We start from the raw sequence: 17,649 nt of genomic DNA on the forward strand, positions 1-17,649 counted from the left end.
ACTACATACATTATCCGAAACATTACCACTAAGGATTTGAATTGGTAACAGAATAAATTCATGTGCAACTCTGTGCCTCATGCCCAGATATTGTGCCGTGCTATATTGTTCCCTTTTAAGACGTGGCACACAGATTCATGGAAGTCAGGTCAATCACAAACTATTTTCCATAACAGCTAAATAGAACCACTGGTATGCACCTGACTACCAGATGCTAGAGGATGGCCAATGGGAGAGAGCCAGTGTTTTCATGCTCCACTCACTGACTTCAGGGAAGCAACTGGCTGGTCACTTTGGGTACTTGACTACATGGATTCTTAGTCTGATTCAGTAAGACTCTTATGTCCTGGTCTAGAACAATGCTTTCACTGATGAAGCAATGCGGTACCAATTCTCTATGGCAGAATATGAATATACAGTACTTATTATGCATATCTTCCCCAAGATCACCAAAATCAGTTTCGATTTTCTGTTGGTATGGAGTTACCATGAAGTTACTCCAGGACCTCCATCACTCTTGCAATTTTTTGATACTTTCCTCTTCTTCTTCTGCAGTGTTCTCCACCCCACCCTACTTGCAACAGCGCCTCTTCAGGAGCAGGTGTTCAAATCCCACTGCAGTTAGCATGGCTCAGTCAGTGGATAGAATGTCAGATTTCAGCAGCTTTCAAGTAGGTGGTTCCTTTCGCTAATCACTGCACTTCCACTGTAGGTAACAAGGGATCAACTTTCCAAACCACTGGCCATTCTGCACTTTTTGTATACGTATCTTCACTCTGTTATGTTCAGCCAATGCTGTAGCTGCTGTGAGTGGTGAAGGTCCAATTCAAATAAGCAGCCATTTTAAGCTCAGCACACATTCACTATGCTACCAGTTTATCACCTGATTCACTTCTTCGTGCTTTAATTAGCACTAAAACACTCTTCCAGTTATATAGTTTTAAAATATTGAAATATTAGAAAAACGCCACTTTAATGAGTTTTACAGTGTTGTAACACTAAACCACAGAGCCTAGGGCTTGCCGATCGGAAGGTCGGCGGTTGGAATCCCCGCGATGGGGTGAGCTCCCATTGCTCGGTCCCTGCTCCTGCCAACCTAGGAGTTCAAAAGCACGTCAAAGTGCAAGTAGATAAATAGGTACCACTCCAGTGCTGCTCCATTTATCCTTTTTCATGCGCTGCTCTGGTTTGCCAGAAGTGGCTTAGTCATGCTGGCCACATGACCCGGAAGCTGTACGCCAGCTCCCTCTGCCAATAAAGCGAGATGAGCACAGCAATCCCAGAGTTGTCCACGACTGGACATAACAGTCAGGGGTCCCTTTACCTTTACTAACACTGTACTACTATTCTTTTCAAAATGATGATAAAACCTCCCTGGTCAAGATGCTTAAAGGCCATGACCTGAAAAGTTTATTTCCTCAACACGAGTGCCATAGCACTACAACCCTTTAATAGCTATTTCACTCTTGTAAAAACAATATAGCTGGGAAAGTCTGTTAGCACTAAAAGACTGATTTAAAATAAAACAAGGTGGTAAATTGGTTCCAACTCCATAGGTTGAGTGTGCTCTGAGCTGCAATAGGTTCACTTCTCCGATTATGTCACTGTCCATAGCAAAACTCCACCCTTTTTAAAAGTTGAAGGAGCAATGTTGTAGGAATTTATACCTGTGGGAACTACACTAGTCTTCAGTCTCTCTCAAAAAAGTTGAACTTTCTATGGTCAAAAATAAAATAAAAGAACTAAAGGGAAAATACAGGACAACAATTAATGGATCATAGCATCATGTGGCTTGCCCTGTAAACAGTTGGTGAATACAGCTTGGCAACTCTAGACTAAATTTTTGAAGTGCTGCAATATGGAAGCATTCTTAGAAAAAACATGAAGCTTACATTACACACACAACTTTACATTACATTACATTACACACAACTTTTCACAGGGTTAATTTAAGAATAAAAGGAGACTGGTGCATGTATGTCATCCTGAGTTCCATAGAAGATGTGGGTGTTTTGGTTTGTTTGTTATAAGTTATTCCTAATACTATGTGAATGTGTTTGTGTTGCTTTTTCACTCCATTGCAACTGATGTTTCACTTCAAGCTTTTGATTAAGGCAGCAGGGAGGAAGACTGATGCAGAGTCAAAAATGTTAGCGAAAACGCAAAAAGGTTAATGCACTTTTAATTTAAGAACTCTTAACTACACAGCCATAAAAAGAGAGATGAATAGCTCTAAGCTACAGATTGGGATGTGTGCAAATTTTAATTTATTATGATACTCAGTGTCCTATAGAGCAAATTACTATTTCCAGCTTAACTTCATTTAGACAGGCTGTTCTCATTACACACACACACACACACACACACACACACGTTGCAACCATGGACACACACAACTAATATTGGCAATTTTCATTTTCAAGAGTAAAGCTGGCAGTATATATTTGCAGCTGCAGGTAAGTATCTTGAAAACAGCAACAGGCTTCTGAATAGTTATGGCAGATTTGCAAGAAGAAGCTGTGCCTTTGTTGCAAACGATGTTACACAATTAATCTTAGTTTGTTGAGCAATAGCCAACACAGTAGAAAGCTGATCAGAGCTTTGAATGAGGAACTAGATGTGCATGAGTAAGCTAAGCCTTTGTAAAACGAACCCTATACAGATAAGTCACATCTTCCTAATTCAGGAAAGGGTTCAATTTTAGTTTTCTTTAACAAGAGATATATGTGTGCATGTTTGACATTCAGGAAGAGCCCTTGTATTAATTGTGTGCAATGTGCACAGAAGCTAGGATCCAAAGTAACACACAATTGGTGCGGGTGGGGGGGGGGGAGACACCAGAAAATCATGCCCTTTTGAAAATTTCACCGCTGTTTTTGGTGAAAAGTACCAGGATTTACAATGCCACTTTTCAACTATGTGAATAATCCATGAAAAAATAAAAATAAAAATTTCACACATATTTACACTTCAAATTTACACAACCTTGTTGATAAACAGATTCAGCAGACGAACTCTTAGTAGTCCAACTGCCATGCAAACCCAATTATCTGTTATCTTGACAATGTTGAGGTAGTAAATGTAACATTACAGAGTTCTTTCTTAGATTGTAGAGCAAGCCAGAAAAGAGACGTAGGTAGTTCCTAGTAAAGTTTTGTTTTGAAGCACAATGTGAAGTTGGAATTTGCTGTTCTTTGCACTAACTTCCATTGAAATATATATGCCATTTTTATATCTTTTCATCCAGAAGAGATCATTCTGAATCTCCTCACAGGCTGCTTGAAATGATGCCATCTTGAATAGTTTGGGGGTCATTGATTAAGTTAGTCTACCTACTCACCCCCAATCCTGACCATCTATGAATGTTAAATGCAAGCCATCCAAATAAAGATATTTGAGAGACCACACTAACTGCTTCTAGACATTGTGAAAACTAATGTTTATTACTACCTTTCTCTGATGAGCAGTTAGGTCCTATTTTATCCCATGACTACTGGGAAAAAACTTTTTAAAAAACTTTTGCCAACTGATTATGTCAGGCATAGGCAAACTTGACCCTCCAGATGTTTTGGGACTATAACTCCCATCATCCTTAGCTAACAGGACCAGTGGTCAGGGATGATGGGAGTTGTAGTCCCAAAACATCTGGAGGGCCGAGTTTGCCTATGCCTAGACTATGTCAAAGGCTTTTTGAAAATTCAAGTATTTGGGGAGAATTCAGCTAATGAATCCTGTCAGCAGAAACCCTGCACTCTTCCTCCCCTTTCTCTGTGCACCCCCTGAAATTGGCTCTGCTGGGAGTGGTCAGGATACCCTCAGAACAGCACACAGCAGAAGAAGAGGGTGGACCATTCTGTTTGGGAAGCTGAAATGCTTGTCCTGACAGAATAATCACCTTAGTGTAACATTCAATTACTTTCATAGTGACTTTATAGCTACTCTACATGTTTGCATACCACCCTTAAAATACTCTAAGTTGGTGACCTGATACTTCCTTTTTTAGAAACCATACTGATCCTCTGTGAGCAAGGCTTGGTCTTCTGTGCTGGATCATTTATAATGCTTTCCTCTAGTTTACCTTTGACGCCAATGTTGGGTTGACAGCTGTGCTGGAGCTGCCCTCTTTTGCCTGGGTATTTTTTTTATTTATATACACACACACACACACACACACAGTGGTACCTTGGGTTACATACGCTTCAGGTTACATACGCTTCAGGTTACAGACTCTGCTAACCCAGAAATAGTACCTCGGGTTAAGAACTTTGCTTCAGGATAAGAACAGAACTCGTGCAGCGGCGGCGCGGCGGCAGCAGAAGGCCCCATTAGCTAAAGTGGTGCTTCAGGTTAAGAACAGTTTCAGGTTAAGAACAGACCTCCGGAATGAATTAAGTACTTAACCCAAGGTACCACTGTATATATAAGATCTCTCATGTTTTAATGGTTGTAACCTGCCCTGAGGCCTTAGGTGAAGAACTGGTAATATAGTGTTATAACAACAACAACAACAACAACAACACTCAGTATACCAAGCCTCAAACAAGCAGAGTGCTTATAGTTTGAAAATCAACAATATCACATATATCTGACAAGCATGTTACCAGAAATTATAAACTGCACACTACATATAAATATGTTAAATGATGGTTCAATGGCCCCCTTTAAATAACGAAAACCCTCTTCTGGTGAAGGCAATCAGGAGTGAAGAGGTGGCAGATGGGGAAGGGGGCACAGTGCCATTTCCCCATGCCAAATCAGTCCTCAAGCAGCTTAACCCCAGAGAGCTGTAAATGCAGCATTTAAAATCAAATTGCATGTCAGTGCAGTCAAGAAATCCAAACTGAACGGTTGAATTCAGGCTAAAAGTTTTTCCATTGACATAGAAATTTCAGTATAGCACAAAATCTATCAACTGCTTTTTAAACATGTTTTCCTAACAATTCTCTTGTCTTTTGTTCACAAGCTGAGAAAGGAATTAGCAAAGAGGAAGAAATGCAAGAAGGCATCATAACATAAACTAAGATCTTGGCCAGGAGTCCTCTCACTATTGCCAAAATAACACTGAAATAAGAGCAACCAAGACAAAAATAACTGCTCAGCCACCAACTGACCACATAATGGAAACCAACCACAAAAACTCAAAGCACAAGCCTTCCCTGGTTGTCAGTGTCTCTTCACTGAAAGAGACTCGAACTTGAATTACAAACCTATATTAACTATGACCTGGATGACAGCATAATTACTATATATGCATGTCTAATCTGACACACTGGCTCCTCAGCCTGGAAAAAAATGCACTGGTCTTTGATGCTGTCATGATAATCAGGTTTTCCTCATTTTGCTCTATGACAATCGTCTGCGCCACTTCACGTAATAGACAGAGTGACATCAGAGTGGGCTCTTTTTAGCATGGCTAACACACACAAAAATAGCAACCAAATTGTATTGTGCCTGCAATGTTACCAAGGTTGCCACCTCCTTTTTGCAGCACATTGGGTACTTCTTCAGCACCAAGCAGGGGGAGCAAAGTACAGAGTAAAAGACAAAGGCTTTCATGATGTAGCAGTTTCCTGCTCCTCTTATCATTCTTTACTGTGTCAGCATCTTGAATGGTGATTTTAGAGAGAGCGTTTGAGTGTGTCTGGACCAGTACCCTTGTCACATTTGATTTCAGAGTTATCCCTTGCTGTTCTAGAAAAATCTCTGCGCCTTTTCAATCTCCTCCTTCTGCATATACTAGGGATGGAAGAGAAATTCTTTCAGGTCACATTTTAACATGAACCGTACCTATTCTGCAATTCCTGAACCAATAAGCAAACTAAAACATTTATCCTTTGAAACTCACAGTTCTCTTCTCCAACTGAAATATTTGAACACAGAGATATGCAGATACACATACAGTATGCTAGAAAAATGCCTGGGTTAGGGGAAACGTGCAGATTTTTTGAAAGAAAATTTTACAAATTGATGCAAAAATGGGGAAAACTGAGCATTTGGCTAGAAAAAAAATGAGAAATCAAAACTTTTTCCCATCCAAAGTTGACAGAACCAAAAACATTGACTGGTTTTAGATGTTATTGTTTTAAAATGCTTTAAGTGTGGTTCTAATGTTATTGTTTTACTACTTTACTGGGCAACCTTAGAAAAAGGGGCAGGATAAAAGTTTGTTTATTTGTTTGTATTTATATCCCACCATTTTCTCCAAGGTGCTGAAAGTGACATACATAGTTTTCTCCTCCTCTTCATTTAAAACCCACACTGTTGGGAGGTACATTAGGTTGAGGGGCGGAGACTGGCCATAAGTCACCTAGCAATCTTCATGGCCTGGGACTCAGTTAGACTGGTAAAGAAAAAGTGTTTTATACATGTTGTATATGCATTATAACACTGTAACACCAGATGGCGCTGTGGAGTTCCATTTTTGCCAATGCAATTTCTCAAAGTTTAAAACACGTTTAACTGAAACACTTCTTTGATGTGTCTAGATGCAGCCCTGGTCTCCCAGTTCTTTGTCTGACCCCCTAAAGACTACACCACACTGGCTCTTCTCTCTCTCTCTCTCTCTCTCTCTCTCTCTCTGTGTGTGTGTGTGTGTAATATAGCTCCTGGTTTAATTCTAGAGGGACCTGCCTATACAGGTTACTTGCAGGCAGCACTTCGGTTACTCGTTTACACTACTGGCAGTAGCCCTTCACACTTTAAGGAGTGCTGATACAAAAGGCCCGTTATTTTCAGGGACAGGGGAGTTATAAGATGCCACCAGGAAGAGAGAGCTGGAAAGCTCCTATCAACATGCTGAAAATCATGCGTAGCATTTTTTCATTCCAGACCCTATTTTTCTAAACTGTTTGAAATAAATCCATACTTAAACACAAGAAAGCGTTAGCACCCTCTGCAATTTCTATCAGAGTTTTCAATCAGAAGAAGCTTTTGATTCAAGTGAGAAATACAGGCAAGCATCTCATATTGGATGGTTTTAGAACAACAAACTAAATTGTACAAGTTTGTTAGTTACTTGACGCAATCTGTGCGAACAAGCCACAGGGAAGAGAATTACAATACGTTTCAAATACTTTACGGCAGAAACAAAATCTATATGGGTGGATAAGCAAAGGCAAATCTGTTTAAGAAAAATAAAATTACATGCACCAAATTCAACGGATTAGTTTTAGGCAATAAAAAAACACCTCAGTATTAAGTAAGGTGGAGGAAATTCCCCCTCCCAAGTTTCAGTCTTTTAAAAAAATAATCTAGAAAAGTGTGCAGAAGAGTTGCAAGATGGAACGGCTTCGCAACAAGATCCAGTATGTGTAAACATCACTTTATTTCCCAAGGAGGGGGGAAAAAGGCTACAACTGCCAGTTGCAAACACCGAACAAGATAAATCAATTAGCTTGCTAATTTCTCCCCCCTCTCATTTATTTAGCTCTGCACTGTATTTGTCATAATTGACTATAATTATGTTAATTACTAACTCCAGTATAATTACTGTATTTGTCATTTAGCACACTGTGTACCCAAAGCAAATCTGGCAATTGTCGGGCATCAAAAAGAATGCACCATCCTGCAGGAGGGATTCACTCTGAAAACTGGCTGGTATACATTCAGCAAATGAAAGGGCAAAGGAGAATTTCATGCAATGCTAGTCTAAAGCGCTGGTTCATTAAGGATATTAATTTTCTGATAACTACACATTTAAGCATGACACATCAGAGAGTACCTACAGGATTTAGCAATTATTAATGCGTGACAGTTTCAAATGCTAAGTGAATCAATTAAACAGCAGCATTCACAATTTGAGAAGAGATAACTACTTCATAACTGCCTAAGACTACAATTTTCACATGACAAAAAAGGGCCATTCAGGCTCCTTCAAAGCCTGACAGGTCAAAAAAGAAGTTTGAAACAAAAGCACCTTATAACCATCATCTCTCCTCTTTACTTGTCAGATCAAGTTTGCAAGTGTCTCTGCTGAAATGGCATCGCCATGCCAGCTGACACAGGGTGATTTTTCATGTCTTGTCAAAGAAAATCTTTTATTCTATTTGCTCCGCATTAACATGTTACGTTTATTGATCAAGCCCCTTCTACAGCCGCAGCAGGGCACTGGGCTCTTATGCCTAAGGGGGGCTTTGATGTCCCGGTGACATTCCAGACCGAATAATGCACATACTAAATGGATTTCATGCAGAAATGTGTTTGTGCATGACAGCTACATTAATAACAGCCTCTCACACTGATAAATATGCAATTGCTACTATTAAGATTTACCCAATTACAGTGAAAATATTCCCAGTACCTAATAAATGTACCCATAAAGAAAAAGTTTTAACAATAGTGCATTTTTCTCACATATTAAAGTGAATGAAGATTCGTCTTAAGGACTATAATGAGAATGTCGTGCTTTATCTTAAATCTTTCTTTTGTTGCTACAATAATAAGCCACGCAAAGAGATGTAAGAGGGATGGAGTAAGTGGTGTCCCAGGCAAATCTTAAAAGCTTGAAGGTACCTGCAAAATGGAATCCAAATGCTGTCTGACACTTCAGCAGAAGTAGCATTCACAAGTGCATCCTTGTGAAGAGAGTTTTGAGTTCTGCTGACCTCAACAATGGATTGACTGGCATCACCCTTGGAAAATCATCAACCCTTCTTCCAGCTGTCTTCTAAAATTATTGAGCACACCCTAGAGAAAATTAGGAGACTCTCTGAACTGTTCAGATATGCAGATCCACCACTGACAGACTTGCATGCATGAATGAGCCGTAAAAGATTAACCAGCAGCAGAGATAAGCCACCTCAGACAGAAGTTTCCCATCACCCTATTGTTTATTTAAACTCAGTATTTTCCAAAGCATGCTGTTCACACATTCACCTGAAAGTCACCAATTCTTCTGTTGGCATCCGTCTGTCTCAGGAGACAATGGAAGAATGCACCTTTTGGTCAAACCATTGGAGAGTTACAGCACCTGCTATGGCTGTAGAGACCAATATGGGACATACATGTTTTACTGCAGGTGGGCAGATGAAGGCATCCAAAAAACATGTGGGAATCAACCCTAAATTCTACTGGAATTGGCAGCTGACAAATAGATCAAGGATTCTCTCTAGCGAATCTCAAGGCAACTAAGTGATATTGTGCCAAACACTCGAATATTTCATTTGAAGATTGGCCATAGCATTGCACCCTACCAACTGCATGACTATTCACTCTTTGGCAGCTTAAAAGAGGTCTAGCAACCTCATAGCATCATAGTTTCACAGCTGCCTCTTGAAGCTGTATGTTTTAGTTTCCAATTTTCCTTTCTGTTCAAGCAATACTCCCGTCTCTCAGTCAGCAATCAGGTCTCATTTACCAAGATCTATGAGACTTAAACTATGGGTAGAACCTAAAGATCTACCTTAAACAGTCTCAGATTTTCACTATTTGAGTCTTTGAAGTGCAAACTCCCCGAGTTACATCACAAGACATTTTTGTAAAGGCCTCCCACTTCAAAAATTGTTTGCCACTTCAAAAAGTGTTTGCTCTTGAAACAGCAGCTGCTCTAAGGACACATCCCAAATTTCCTTTGAATCCAATATATTTCCTGAACACAAGACAAAAGCTGCTATGGGCACATAGAGCTAACAGCACATTTTTTTGGATCCTTGGCCTCTGTTCTCATGACCACTTAGTGTCCCCAACCTTCTCTGGGTTGCACCCCTTGTCTCTCAGATATATATTTTTAAGCAAAGCAGAGAATTTCATGCCTTTATCAGCTCAGTTCATATGTCCCATATAGCTAGTGCAAGATACAAATGAATTTTAAGGTTTTTTTCTTGTTATGCTCATCAAAACATTCAACGTATTCAGCTGCCTTCTCTCCTCCTAATTTTTTAAGTAGGCAAATGTGTCAGAAGATTGTCAACCTAATTCATTTCAGCTACTCCATTGAAAGCAAGGTCTGTTTACTTCCCCTAGAATAATTAGACGGAGGAATCTGCATAGCTGCTGTCAGTAATTTTACCTTACATTTTTCTACTTAAAATTTTCCAGGAACCATGAGAAATCTCTCATTAAAACCAGATTCTCATAATATTTCATCCTATTTTAAAAATTACATTTAAAGATTTATATTCACATAGGAATTACCATAAAAAGGAAAGAGAGAGAGATGACAAAAAGTCCTTAATTAATATAATCATTGCTACTCAGAAAAGAACCCAAATTGGAACAATGGGAAATGCAAGCTATTTTAATTTCCATCAGCAGTCAGGCGGATGGAAAGAAGAGTGGGTAGGATTAGGAAGGACCGTGAAGCCACTTGGTCAACAGAAGCTGCACAAGCCTATCTCAAGAAATCCACAAGAAACAATAAGTACAGGCAACAATGACTGCATTTGTCCTGGCCCATCCTAGCAGATTCAGTACTCAGCTTACCAATTTCATTTTTGGCAAAGGCTTTAATGTATAGGTCAGTTCGATACACAAGCCAGCGTAAAAAGCATTCAGGTTAACAGCTGACACAGCTCTCTTAAGTCAATGGCTAGGCAAAAGCTAAGATATTGTCCCAACATTTGATATGCCCCCCCCAAAGCTTTCCTTTGGAAAAGTGGGGCAGACACAGTCATTTGTGCAGTTGCCGTCCCAAGCCACAGGACGGGGCAAGCAGACAGGCATTCCTCCAAGTAGGCTGTATTTGCAGAGTTTGTTTAGACTGGCACAGTCATCTTCTCACCCTTTTTGACAGGGAAGGAGGCAACAGGCTTGGTTCACTGATTTTTCTACAAGTACTTTGACAAAGATGGGAGGCTCTTCACTGGTGAGAGGCAGAACAGGGGTTACACAAGCCAGCTGTGATTATACTTGGTGTGTTCGGTGACACTGGGGCAGACCTCTCCTCTGACAATCTGCTTGGCCCCTCCCTTGGATTCAAACTAAGATCTCGTACCATACTGGGCCCTTCCCAAGATCCTATTCCTCTAGTTCCCCATTTTCTCCCTATTTGTCATCCCCCTCTGACCAATCCCACCAAAGCAATTTCACAAGGCTCATGACAGCATGTATAGTTGAATGGAAATCAGTGAACCTTGGGCTAACATCCTCTCTTCATGTACAGCAATTTATCATAAGTGGTGAACCACAATAAAAACCTTCTGCTTGATCCTAGTTTGAAGGCAACCTGTAGTGTGAGGAAACCATTGTGTGCCAGATTCATATAGAATGTCAAAGTACAGTTTGCCAAGAAACTGGAAGCCAGTTGGGAACAAAATAAATAATTCTAGTCGGTTGTGGAAATGAATAAGTTATATCTCTTTACTTGTTTCTCTTGAACCTGCAGAGCTGCCAGATGAAATGGACAAGGACAATATGATATGGGGTGGCTCTAAGACACAAAACTGACAAACAGTGTGACAAAGGGATAAGGGAGTTAAAAACTGTAAAGCCCTATTGGTAGACTGGGAGGGCTGTTCTTATGCCTTGAAAACCAATCAAATACAGCGGCTGGAAAATGGTGTCTGAGGACTTGGAATTGAAACTGAAGGACAAAAAATGTGGAGAGGGAGATTTGGCCTGAAGGGGATTCCAGAGAAAGATGAGATGGAGTGTAATGGTGTTTGCCAATCCAAGCTTTTTCTATGGTTCATTCAAGCAAATCATGGTATCCATGAAGTTGGTATAACTTGATATAAAAAAGACTCTCATTATGAACTGTTTTGACCTTGGTACCAGTCCTTGTCTTAAACATTTCCAGGAAGGTATGAGTAAATACGCTGACCTCTCAGTAGTTAATGTACAGGATCAGCATACTAAACTTTTGTACAGCAATAAAACTGGTAGCACATTTGCAAAAACTAGGCAGGGTCTGATGTGGTTACCAGGAAATGTTAATTTTCACCTCCTGTAAGAAAGATTAGGGTTCCACCTAGACAAAATAATCTTCTTCCAAAGGTGAATTCATGATTCAAGAAATATATAAACTGGGTGTCATTTCTCACTAGAGTCATGTCCTTTCACCTTCAAATTTAACAGGGTAAACAGAATAGTAAACAGATACCAATTTGTAGGAAATAATAATACAAAGGAATAAAGGTGTTGGCACTTACTCATTCCAAAGACCTCTCTCTCTTCTCCACAAGATAACACAGATCCAAAATAATTAAACCCCAGATTAGCTCAAACTCCAACAGGACCTTCCTTTTCATTCTTGCTGGACATGGAACAGATGAGTGGCCAAGACATTTCTGTTGCCTGGCTAATATAGGATTTTAATGGCAGATCCCTGGCTTAGAACAGACTGTTTACCTCAGAACAGAAAAACCTCCCCACCTCCCATTCTCACTTTACTTTTAGTGTGGGTACTGTGGCAAATTGTAACACCCACTCTTTAGGCTTTTATCTATTCAAAGAAGGAATCAGGATTACAGTGCTGAAGCAGATGCACGATGAGAAGGCATGATCCCAAACCACGGTTAAGCAAGTCGGAGATGTTACATCCAAACCAGCCCAGATTCTCTTAAAATAGCCTTCTTTAAAAGGAAACATGAAATACATAGAAACAAGTTGAAGGCTTTACTTATAAGCTTTGAATTGTGACCAATATATACATTAAGTAAAAGGCTTTCCTATCCAAGGAGGGGGGGATAACATGGAGTGGGGAAATATATTTGTGGTTAAGTACTGCCAGGATCAGGAACTAACACCATATTCCTGCGTTCCTTCCTCCCTGTGTGTGCTCAGTTTAACTGAACATTTTCTGGTTTTATTAAACCAGTTTGCTGTTACACATCAGCAAGAGATGTTTGAGCAAGAGCTCCAAACAAGGATTGCAAGTAGAGTTCAAGCCACAGTTTGTAGAATTAAGATTGTGACATGCAAGTGCAGCCAGTAAGTTACATATAGCATTGATTAGTGTGGGTTTTCTACTAGAACCAAGGACTAGAAATTCATCGCAAACACTAGGATCCAGGAGATATTATTCTGTAGGTCACCAAAATAATCCACTGAGCCCATTCAGGTGGACAGCATAGTAATGTACGCTCTCCAACTTTAGCCCTACAATGCTGTCTTAAATTATGACTATTTCTGATGACCACTCATTTAATATCCATTCCATGGGGGGGGGACACTGATTGCACCATTATCTTGCTCCTAAACACACATTTTACTCAGAAGTAAATAACTGTTTTTATGTCCAAGTATTTGTGCATTGGATTGTAGCCCTAGCCTTCAAGTAAGAGATAGCACTTTGTATCCTGGCATATGTACAGAGAAAGGCATACGAAAATGTATCTCTTAGCAAACATAATTCTGCCGGCAAAAGGCATATGGAATATATGGCTTTTACCTTAAGCTCCTGTTGTTAAAAGGCTATATTTGGTTGTAATCCAATACATTCCTATTGCTACAGCAACCAATTAGATAGGTAAATTGGCACGCTTGTTCAATAAATACATTTCATATCTGAAAATAGGAAACTTGAGTTTAAAAATTATTCTAAAGCAATCCCACCCTGGAAGAGACTCAACAAAGTCTCAGACAGTTCAGAGAACTTAGCAATTCCTGATCTGTTCTGAGAACACATTTTCATTCATCTCTTCTTTCAGCAGAAGCAGATGAAAAATAGTGCAAATTTTTTGTACAATGTAAGCTGCATCCATTACATTGCAAAATGATACTTGCAACTGATAATCTCCTCTTCATTCTTCTTCCAAAGAAATATCCAAAGAAAGTGTTAACCATAAACTCTTTTCTGCATACAGACTAGCTCTATATTAATGCACTATTCATATAATTGGGTAAACAATACATCAGTACAGAAATTGATGACATGTAGTAAAACTAATACTTTCTTTTAAAAATGTGAAAGGCTTCATTTGTGTTGCTCCATGGTCAAACCCAAAGCATGACCTACCTTAACAAGTTGAAGCTAAGATCCAGTCTTTTCGCAATGCGTCCATAGTTTCTTCCTAGGAATGCTGGGATTTCTTTGCAATCTTGACCGATATAAGATACCTATAAGAATTAAGGGCAAAAGAGTTTAGCAGCTGCATGATTTGCGATCTTCAGACATCCATTGCCTTGAAAATCTAGATATGCAGGAAACAAAATGAAAGTATTCACCCAATTGTCAGGACAATAAACTGCTAGCACTGTTGAGATTAGTCTAGCTCCACCTGTCACATTACGAATCTGTTTTAACAACTTCCATGGTCAGCTCAAGTTGGATATTTTGCAGTTTCAAGAACAACTTATTTACTAAATTGTAATTAACTTTTCCAGAGTTAACAGCAGAGTATCTAAGAGATAGCAATTTTTAGTATCCTGCTTCGTAACATCATTAGTGTAGTGCCTCAGCTTTATTGTCTAGTTTATTTTGTTCAGATGCCAAGCACCCTAAAATTTGGGAGTAAAGGAGGGGGTGAAGAGGAGACAGGCTACATTTCTTAGGGCCAATACACATTAAAGTATCTGCAAAACAGTAACAATTTATTTCTATAGTTCGTTTTCATGTGGTCATAGTACTTCACTTAAATTACCTCAGGATATTACAGATGGAAGAGATTGAAACGGACAGATAACAGCCTGCCTAAAGCCACCTTAGTGTGTTCACGGTTGAGAAGATTTGAATCGAGGGCTTCCTGTGTCTCTTAACCACTATGGGCTGGATTGGATATTACAGAGCCAGATCTTTCCCCTACACCTGGTGAAGAGCAGGAGTGTTCCTATCTTGCCTCCAACACCATTGGCTATCCAAGCAACAGAAAAATGTTTCAATGGGGCCTGCATGCAGAAAACCCAGTGAGTGTAAGCTCAGAAGACCCTACACAATTTTATATGAGAAATCAACTGTGTAAAGTGAATCTGTATGCTTTGAATTTTGCACATGTAGACCATAAGTGATTATTTTATTAAAACGTGGATAAACAATGGTATCTGAGGTATATGCATGAGCAGCGAGATAAGGTGCTCTCTCACCCCCTGCCATTACACATAGGAGAGAGATCGGTCTGTATCATCCAATCCAGCCCAAGTTATGTTTGTCTCCCAGCTGTTATCTTTGTGTCTGCAAACCTACTGTACAAATGTAAAATGTAGAAACAGTAAATCAAGGCTCTCACCTGGAAACAAAAATGTGTACTCATTCCACACCCAGGCTACCAGTAACAACTCTGCATTAGTACTTTATCATATCTGCAGCTGGACCACGACAATGGGTTGTAGCCAAATAAATTCTACTCAAAGTAGATTCATTGAAATTAATGTACCTAAGCAAGTCACGTCCATCAATTTCACAATGTGTTTACTCTGAGTCTGTCTATCACTGGATACAACCTAATGGGTTCTCAAACAGAGGTGCCAGCAAAATGGGGGAGAAATCAGGCAGCAATCTTCAGGACAGCTTATACCATAATACCCTATCAGTTAAACATGAACCTAACCGGATGAGACATCTGGAGTGTGGCAAAACAAGAACAGGCCTTTTCTGCAGTGGCTCCCTGCTTGGGGAATGCTCTCCCTAGGGAGGCTCACATGGTACCTTTGTTGCACATCTTTAGGCACCAAGCAAAACCATTCCTCTTCTTCCAGGCCTTTGGCTGGTTAAACAATATATGGCCTTTTAAACAGTGGGAGGTATTGCTTTTGTTTCTTACTGTGTTGTATATTTTTGTGTTTTTATATTGCAAACCGCCCTGTGATCCTCAGGTGAAGGGTGGTCTAGAAATTTAAGAAATAATAATAATAGTAATAAATACGAATCACAACTATGTAAGACGGTTGAAAAGAAACGACTATAGTGTTTCGTACCTCCCAGTGTGGAAGGAAGTTACAGAAGCCATCTTTTAAAGATTTTGTTTCTTGTAGGCAAAGAGTAGCAAGTGGAGCATTTTTCTGTTCATCTACTTTTGTTTTCATCTACATTGTTTTAAAATATACAAAGTGAGTGTGGGAAAGCAGGCAGGCATGCTGTAAATGTTTCAAATAAGTATCTGTTCTCCGAAACCAACCTTCATGTATTTACAGCCTCCCACCCTGTTCCTTTCGCAAATCGTCAGGTACAAAATTCAGGCTTCTGTCACTTTCAACGGCTATATTCCAACTACCAAATTGCTTCTCTTTAACTTCAACCCTAAGCAGGTGTTACATTTCCAGCAGCCCCCCCCCCCCGCCACCAATGCACATTAAAACAAGTTCCTCCTAGCAATCAATGCCTATTAAAGCAAGATTTTTAGTTAACGACATAATTTTTTTTTTTTAATTCAATCTTTATTGGTTTAAAAATCAACCTAGACACACAAAGAAAACTTAGGAAAAGGAAAAGGAAAAAAGGAAAACAGAACAAAAAAGTACATCTCTTACTAATAAAAAGTAAAATGGAACAGTACATTTTGAATATACATCAGCATCAAAATGTAAAGGAATGCTGATTTCCCATATAGAGCACATATGTTTACAACAAGATGCCACTCTTAATAAAGATAATACATTATTGCCATACATAATAATTTACAAGATTAAAGGAAGTCCAATCTTAAGTTCTCACATACAGCAGTTATTAAACAATGAATGGTGTTGTACAAGACACACTGCAATTTTATCTTGCCACACATAAAACAGTTGACGTTTTAGCGCTTAATCAGAAGCTCCAATGAATCCATATGAGCTCATCCCTCTATAGCAAACCACTTACATAAAGTTTCAGAAAAGGCTGACCAAGTGCTTTTTGAAAATTGATGTATTTGCAAGTTTAATTTGCGATAACTCCCTATTTAGTCCGGAAGAATTTAAGCAGCAAAGCAATGTTCTATGCTTGATTCAGAGTGCACTCTTTAAAGAACTTGGTCTTAGGGAGTTCCCATTTGTCTTTTAAGTTTCCATTTCTTCAAATTCCAGATAAGAACAAGAAAATAAGAGTCAGGCAAGTTGTGTTTGGATGATATTTCATGTTCTTCAAAATATAACCTACTCTACATGACAACTTGCCACTGCATCCCCTAACTTTACAAATCACCCTTGTGGTTCAGCTGGTCTTAAAATGATTGCAGTCTGATAATGTAGCACTTCATCCCCTTTAATTCATCCTTGCTCAGTAACTTCATCTGAGAAAGAGATAGTCAACTACAGAGAAAATAGTTTTACTGTGAATACATGAGCTGAAAAAATAAAAAGCCCAGAGTTCATTCTTGCAATTTCCTCTCCCTTCTCAAGGCATCTGTCATCCCTTCCTTTGCAATAAATTCTACTTCAGGACAAAGGCTCGCTTTTAACAGTCTCCAGAAAGCAAAAGGAAGAGAGATTTCAATCTAATTATTTGGAATCCCACTCCAGAATCAGTAAACATTTTCCAATTGTCTGCTGCCATTCACCCTAAAGGATCCCAAAGCTATTTACAAGACACATGTTCATGCAGAAGCATTTAGATTAATACACACAAAAATGTAACCACTTCGGGGCTGGAAAAGACAGCAGCATATTTTTATCATCAGGAGGAAATGCTGCACATAAACTCCCTCTTTTCCAGTGTCAGTTTTCAGATTTCCAGTTGCTTGACATAGAACAATCTCAAAGAGCCAGATGTTAGGCCTCCTATGCTTGTGTCAAAGAGGACCTCCCAATTAAGTTATGGTTGAGTAAGGGGTTTGTTTGTTTTCCACATTGTATTTCCTG

The 17,649-nt window shown here is 39.4% G+C and overlaps 1 protein-coding gene across 1 annotated transcript in view; it reads right to left on the reverse strand.

Annotated features, from left to right (window-relative positions):
- Positions 1 to 17,649, reverse strand: part of LRMDA (leucine rich melanocyte differentiation associated) — a 733,109-nt gene that overhangs the window by 703,882 nt on the left and 11,578 nt on the right. The window contains 1 exon segment of the mRNA XM_081913871.1: positions 13,895 to 13,995. Within this exon segment, the coding sequence (XP_081769997.1) occupies positions 13,895 to 13,995 (101 nt within the window).

Source organism: Podarcis melisellensis (genome assembly GCF_964234715.1).
Source record: "Podarcis melisellensis genome assembly, chromosome: 5".
Lineage (NCBI taxonomy): Eukaryota > Metazoa > Chordata > Lepidosauria > Squamata > Lacertidae > Podarcis > Podarcis melisellensis.